This window comes from Lobosporangium transversale (genome assembly GCF_002105155.1).
Source record: "Lobosporangium transversale strain NRRL 3116 chromosome Unknown BCR41scaffold_101, whole genome shotgun sequence".
NCBI classification, from domain to species: domain Eukaryota; kingdom Fungi; phylum Mortierellomycota; class Mortierellomycetes; order Mortierellales; family Mortierellaceae; genus Lobosporangium; species Lobosporangium transversale.
Genome location: NW_019029079.1, coordinates 22,164 through 29,689, shown reverse-complemented (window position 1 = coordinate 29,689; position 7,526 = coordinate 22,164). Strand labels below are relative to the sequence as shown.

Here is a 7,526-nt window from a genome sequence, read left to right as displayed (position 1 = left end):
TCTTCTTGTTCTAGCACTGCGCCCATAGCGTATTTGCAGGCGTCACACGAGACCACCCAATCCTTCTCGAAATCTGGAGCCTTAAGTACCGGAGCTTGAATTAACTTGGCTTTGAGACCCTTTACTGCGGCCACCTGTTCAGGACCCATGGTGAAGCTTGCACCTTTCTTGAGGAGCCTCGTCAGCGGCTCTGCAATCTGAGCGTAGCTTTCGACGAACCTTCGATAGTAGCCCGTCAAGCCCAAGAATGCACGTACATCTTCCTTGCTACGTAATGGGGTGAAATTCTTGACCTTGTCAACTTTGTCTGGCATGACCTCAATTCCATCTTTGCCGACCACGTGGCCAGTAAACTTCACCTTGTCATACCCGAAATGGAGCTTACTAGTCTTGTACTTGACTCCTCCTGCGCGAGCTGCCGCAAACGTATGATCGAGGGCTCTCAAATGCTCTCCCCAGGTCATCGTGCGCACGCACACATCGTCCATGTACGCCTCAAGCACTCTTCCGATAAGGTCTGAGTACACTTTTCTAACGAAGCGACTGAAGGTATGTGGCGCGTTCTTGAGCCCAAATGGCATTACCTTGTATGCAAACGTCCCAAAAGGCGTACGGAAGCCAAGATACTTGACATGCTCTTTTTTGATGCCAATCACGTAATAACCTTGAAATCCGTCCAGGCTACTGTAGTACTCGAATCCGCCTAAGTTGTCAAGTATTTCCTCGATGTTTGGCAGTGGCCAGCTCTCCCTTTCGGTAACCTTATTTAGGCCTATGTATGCGACGCACTTGCGCAAGGATCCGTCTTTCTTAGGAGCAAGACTCAGCGGCGCGCACCAACTCGCTCTCCATCTCTATGATTTTTCCTGCCTTAAGCTCATCATCAACACTCTTCTTAAGGAAGTCAAGCTCCTTCGGCGAGTACCGTTTGCACCATCCTACGTACACTGGCTTGGCGCCTGGTTGAATGTTGATCTCATGTTCTAAAATAGACGTCACTTCGAGGTCCTCAAGGTTGGTAGTCAGCCTGTCCTTATTCTTTTCAAGTAACTCCACAATCTGTCCGTATTGCTCATTGGACAAATTTGGGTTGATGTCCACGTTGACTCCGTCAACCGCGAACGGCTGCCTTTTTACGCGAGCATCGTCATTCTCGCACTGTATCTTGCTAGAGAACACTCTTGCGGTCATCGCCTGCAGATCCGGGTCACCAACCTCTATTGTCTTCACTCTCAAGGCTCTGTACCCTGCATCAGCATCGGATTCTTCCGTCTCGTAGATTGATTCGTCATCCTCATAGTCGTCGTACTCATCATCATACTCATCGCTCTCATCAGACAAGTACGTTGATGTCGTAGGCTGAGGGGTTGAGGCGCGAACATTTAGACCGCCACCAAGGGTGATAGTCCTTCCCTCACTCTCCACGTAGTACACGATACCGTTGCTCCAATCAGCCTTGGCTTTTCAGCGCCTTGAGCCAGTCATCGCCAAGGAGGAAGTCATATGTGCCCTTACAGTCGATCACTCCCATCGACATTCTCAGGGGGATCCCGGACACATAAATATCGATAGGTCTTGTGCGGCCCGCAAGCTTCTGGAAGGACCCATGGGCTAATAGCACCGCACGAGTAGCAGGCTCTAACTTCAGTCCGAGTGCGTTTGCCACATGTAGGCCCATCATAGTATGGTCATTGCCTGGATCAATAACGGCGTTGTTGAAGTCTCGTCCCAAGGCGGTGACGGTCGTGACATCACCCTTGCCACCTTGAACGTTCCTGGCCATAGCTATTGCTGACTGACTCCTCTTAGGCTTGCTTCTTCTTGGAGGGGCATGGCGGGCCCAGGCCTCGGTAACAGCTGCCTTGAGTTGCACTGCATCTTTCCACGGTACTTGGAGTGAGTGGCCAAATCAAAATTCAATCCTTCGACCGCATCAACGAACCACTGGATCAGGAATGACGCGCTTCCTGGTACGCTTTGGCGTCGCATTTGGAGCTTCTGCAACATTATTCTCTCGCCCGTCGACCGCTCTGTCATCAAAAGTCACTGTCTGGAAGTGGGGGTCCCCAGAAGGTTGCGCACTACTAGTGGATGCCTCAGCCTCCCACTGCATTCCTCGGACAGGTGGAGTAGTGCCTCTCGTTTCCTCTCTTCGTTGAGACGATGGACCTGCAGGAGTGCCTGTCCTCTCACTGCGACGTCGCTGGGCACCTGTCGAATTTAATCGCTGTGGCTTAGTCGTGATAAATGATTGGGCGACATTAGTGGCGGAGATTTCTAAACTTTGCACTCTTAGCGAGGAGTTAGTTTGAGTGGCCAATGGGACGCTATTGGCGGCCTGTGGCGGGGCTTCCTTGTTCCTTAGTGCAAAACCCTTTCGAAGTATGGCCTCGCTCGCCACATCGGAAGCATTCCACCAATGGGCCAGAACGACAAGAGGTGCCCCTCTTGATTACATTTATGGCAGGTTCTACGGGCCATAGGGATAGCCTGCTGACTTCGAACTTCGGCGGGTTGGAGCACGGCATTAGGTCTAGCCTCCACTCTAATATGCTTGGCCAATTCAGAGGAACCAAACACTCGCCTCGCTACAGCCGGGCTTCATTCTTGAGATAGTCTGAGCGATTCGCGCCTCCGGAGTTCGCTCCTCGGCAGCAAGGGTCCAGGCTCCGAACATGTCTGTTAATTCGTCTACGCTTAATTGATTAACTTTCTCTTTGTCGTCTTTGAAGTCCGCTAGGAAGCCAGAGTAGTGCGTCCTCGGCACTAGGGTCGATCCAAGCAGAACATTCGTCTCGATTGGTGCAGCATGCTCAGCGTTGCTGCGAGCTATGACACGGCTCTCAGTGGTGTCAATGCCCCAACGATTTCCTTCAACCAATTGTGTCACTGATTCGAAGGTTTCCTTCAAGGTCGCAGGCGCTTCTTTGTTCTTGACCTTGAAAGGATGGTCTTGCCTCAAACCCTTGCAAAATCTGTACGCCAGTAGACGCTCGGTGGCTGTTGGGATCTTGTACGGCTGTGCGTCGCAACCAGACTCTGGGTCGAGGAGTTCCATGGTAAGTTTCATTCGTTGTACATAGTTGGCTGTCGTCTCATCTTCTCCTTGCTTAATAGAATGCAACTCGTCCAGGGTGACATCCTGGCTTCTAGGGGTAGAGGCCTCCATGATGAAATCGCTGACGAACTGGCTCCAGGCACCATTCGTCTTGTTTGTCATCCTCCAGCGCCTGATCCAGCGTTGGATCTTGCCTGTCGCCTGCCTCTCGACGAACATCAACTTGTTGCTCAGGGTTTCTCCTTCGATAACACCTCCAAAATCGCTGATCCATGTCGCGGCGGTTAGACCCTCAGCCTCTGCCGACGGCCACTTCGGGATCATGGTAAGAAGAATCGATAAATTGGAAGACATTGTAGCTGCCACCCCCTGCGTAGATCACCAGAAATATTGTTGCAAAATTTAGGGGCAGATGTGGTAGGAGATTTAGGTCGTTTTGGTGGATTATGAAGCCGGTCACTTCCAGCTGATAGATAAATAATTCTAACACAATAAAAGAACACACACACACTACTCGAAGACTGGACGAGAACAGTCAGTACTCAAATGGCTCTTGTGTAAAAATAAGGAACCTTTAATGATCTATGGCTACTAACGACGAACGTTGTGAGGGCTCTTTACCTGGACGAGAACAGTCAGTACTCAAATGGCTCTTGTGTAAAAATAAGGAACAAGGAGCCAGATTTTCCTGAGCTGTTGCTCGTTAAATAGTTGGTGGCGAACCCTCTACACGTGACTAAAACTAAAACCAACAATATCACAAGCGCGCAGATTACCCATTTTCAATTCCCGCTACGCCGCTTTCTTTTTTATTGTATTTTATTTTATTTTATTTTATTTACTTATTTTGTTTTATTTTATTTTATTTTATTTATTTTAATATATTTTATTTTATTTTAATATATTTTATTTTATTTTAATATATTTTATTTTATTTTAATATATTTTATTTTATTTTAATATATTTTATTTTATTTTAATATATTTTATTTTATTTTAATATATTTTATTTTATTTTATTTTATTTTTTTTTGCTTAACTCAGTGGCCGCTCTCTGTACACAGCTCAGCCGAGAGATGACCCACACAGGACGCATCCGAGTCCAAGGCTGCGATTTCAAAGATAATGAGAAGGAAAATGTCTTTATCCTCTTCCTACCACTGTACTTACGCTCACCCATATCACTCACAGCAAACAACAGGTACTTGGTTATGATGGGAAACTATCAAGCGCAAACATTTTATTTTCCTCAATCTTTGTGGATTGAACATAGCTCTAAGGAGTTGGCAGAAAAGAGCTATCCCTTCTCAAACAAGCTTGAAGACTCATTTGCGCGCGGAGCTTTGGATCCATTGATGACTTATTTCTTCCCAGCGGATGACTAGGCTTTTGCGCTTGATTGGGCTAACCGATCCTCGCTGGAGTACGGCGTACGGCAAGGGGATCCGCTGAAACCAGATGTGACGATTCGAAAGTACATTTTTGAGGCGGCTTATGCTGAGACCAAGTCGTCTAAGGACAAGCGAAGCCTACATTTATTTGTCGAAGACCAATGGAGCCTAATGAGGTTTGCCAAGGACACGATTGACGAGAACCTACGTAATGAACGGGTTGTGATGGAGATCCCTTGTCTGCAAGTGTTTGGTAAGTCTATGTGACTTATGTGGCAATAACGCGCCACACACCTTGACGAGATAAATTTTCGATATGAGGTTCTAGAACAAATCAATGCCATCTTATAGATAGATATGTAGTTACCCGCTACAGGCTCCTCTACCAGGGAATGAATAAATACCTCCATGGGTGTGGGCCCACATCTAATTCTTACTTACTTTTTCTACTGCTCACGATCTATCTACAAAATATATTTCAGTCTCGTTATCGCCGTCAGAGGTCATGATTTGAGTGGTCGTGGACATGTTCAGCCCGTTGGCATTGCCAAAGACCCCAGGAAGGCATAACAGCTCTGATTCTTTCTCGAAATAATCCATCATATTCAGCCGACTTGCACCTACCTTTCGAGCTAATAGGGTGGTGCGGGTGGGACATACATCCATGGCACCTATGACAATGTGAATAGGCCATCCTTCGTAGACCATTCAATAGAAAAAAGAGGTGAGTGGAAAGACAGAAAGTGCTGTATGTGGAAACTTATGCTTGAATGAGTAAAAGGAGGGGGAAAGTCTATCTGGTGGAATGGAGACTTTGACTGAAACTGATCAAAGTGATTGAAGCTGATTAAAAAAAAAAAAAAAAAAAAAAAACTCCATATACATATATTTATCATCAAACGATCGTGTGCCTTTTACTGGTCGATATATAAACGTTGATACTTTGTTTCACCTTCAAATCTTAATGTATTCTACATTGTATTGCATGAAAATAAAAAATAAAATAAAAAAAGGCGGAGAGGTATTCTGACGAATGTCATGTGTTATTTTCCACCACACTCTGGAAAAACGGCAAGCTGCCAAAGTACAGGCCCAACGACAGTCTATCCCATCTCTTGTTAGGAGTGAAGAAATGAAATAGAAGAAGAGGATAAAGAAGATGATCCCCTTTATCAATAAGAGTAAACAAGCTCGAGAGCAATACAGTTCATGCTCTGGTTGTTTATAGACAGGTTTTCCTTATGAGTCTTGAGGACAGAGCATTATTCCCACTTTCAATCGTGAGAGTCTCTTCTTTATCATATGAAATATGACAGATGACATCAAAGACACGTATATTATTTTATTTTTTATTTTGTTGTTGATATTTTATTGGTCGCTCTTGAGCGTACAGCAAGCAAGGTACTTAGTATAGCGCGCTTTTGAAAACCAATCACTCCTCGGCCCTTCTCCTCTTGCGCGAACGTTAATAATAATAATAAGAAACCAATATAAAAAGGACCCATTTGACTCTTCTTTTTTCTTCTTTTCTCTTCTCTTTCTCCTCGGTCTCCTCGACCATCGGCCTCCTCAACCAAGACAAAAGGTAAGCAACACTCCCTAAACAATCACTCTCACTGAAGTTCTCAACACTGTCACTCTGTGCTTCACTGTCCTTGTTCTGATTATTCTTTTTCTGCTTGTGTCTCTCTTTTCATTCCACGATTAGACTGCAACGACATGAAGCTGCCTAAAGCAACTGGGGCTTCATAACGCACAGCCAGGCTGCCACACTCAGGCGCCCATACTCGAACGGCTGCACTCCAACGAAAAGCCGTATTCAACTGGCCACGCTCCAGATGGCCACGCTCTAAACAGCCACGCTCTAAACGGCCTCATAGTCTACCGCAGTCGAACGACGGCCTTCTCCGCGGCCAAATAGCCAGCCCATCCCATCTCGGGTATGATGGCCAAGGCTTCACGAACAACACCAAATCATAGCGACCAGGCCACTTCTCATCGTGTGGTCTGGAAGGCACTGGTAACGAAAGCTCGGCGCCACCAGCAAAAGGACTAAACCAAAGAAAGGTCGAACAGTCCATCCAGGCAAAAACAAGCGCCTCCGGAATCAAATACCTCAAAAAAAAAAACTAAAGAAAAAAAGAAACCAAAAAAAAAAAAAAAAAAAAATCCAAAGAAAAAAAGAAAAAAAAATAAACCAAAGAAAAAAAAGAAAAAAGAAAAAAGAAAAAAAAATAAACCAAAAAAAACCAAAGAAAAAAAAATAACCCAAAGAAAAAAAACAATTAAAAAAAAATTAACCAAAGAAAAAAAAAAACCAAAAAAAAAAGACTAAATAAAAGCCTAAAAAAAGAAGCAAAAAAAAGATCTCATATCAGAAAAAAGAAAAAAAAAAGCCAATTAAAAACATAAGAAAGCCAAAAAAAAAAAAAAAAAAAAAAAAAAAACCCTTACTAACACAACACAAAGCACTTTTTAGCATAGCAACAATGCACATCCAAGGTGCAATAACCAATGCATATCTAAGGTAGGTCCGAACGGGCATGAGCCTGAGCTGGTTCTTTAACGAGCCTTGCGATGGCGGAGCCCCTTCGGTCCAGAATGGGAAAGGGAAAGGGAAATGGAATGGGGATGGGAAAGGGAATGGGGATGGGAATGGGTAAATAAATGTGTGTGTGTGCGGGCGTTTGCAAGGCCATGGGGCCTGACCAACGGAGCACGATATGCCAGACCACCTCCACGTGGTGTGCTCCGGACAACATCTTGGAGAGTCTTTTCGATGGTGACAAAGAAAAGCGCTTTCCAAGGTGGCTAAGAGTCTGGCTTCTTGTAGCTTAGGATAGTAACCAGGTAAGCTAGATAGCTAGATAGCAAGCAATCTCTTAATAAAAAGTATTCACACAAAAAAAAAAAAAAAAGCTTTAAAATGCAGTCTCCGAAAATTGAAAATTTAGTAGAGGCGGCATTGCTTAGATGATAGGAGGGTGAACTTATTAATGTACTGCTCCGAAAATGAGGGGTTCTGGTGCCTATTGTTATGTTATGAACAACTGGCTTTGGAAGAGAGGCTTCAATAT

General features: G+C 44.9%; 1 protein-coding gene across 1 annotated transcript; it reads left to right on the top strand.

Moving 5' to 3' along the window:
• Positions 1 to 4,134: 4,134 nt before the first annotated feature.
• BCR41DRAFT_402616 (hypothetical protein) lies at positions 4,135 to 6,429 on the top strand (the record flags this gene model as incomplete). The annotated part of the gene is made up of 3 exons (XM_022029326.1): positions 4,135 to 4,266; positions 4,444 to 4,702; positions 6,209 to 6,429. The coding sequence occupies 3 exons, from the start codon at positions 4,135 to 4,137 to the stop codon at positions 6,427 to 6,429; spliced, it is 612 nt and encodes a 203-aa protein (XP_021875117.1).
• Between the last annotated feature and the right edge of the window lie 1,097 nt (positions 6,430 to 7,526).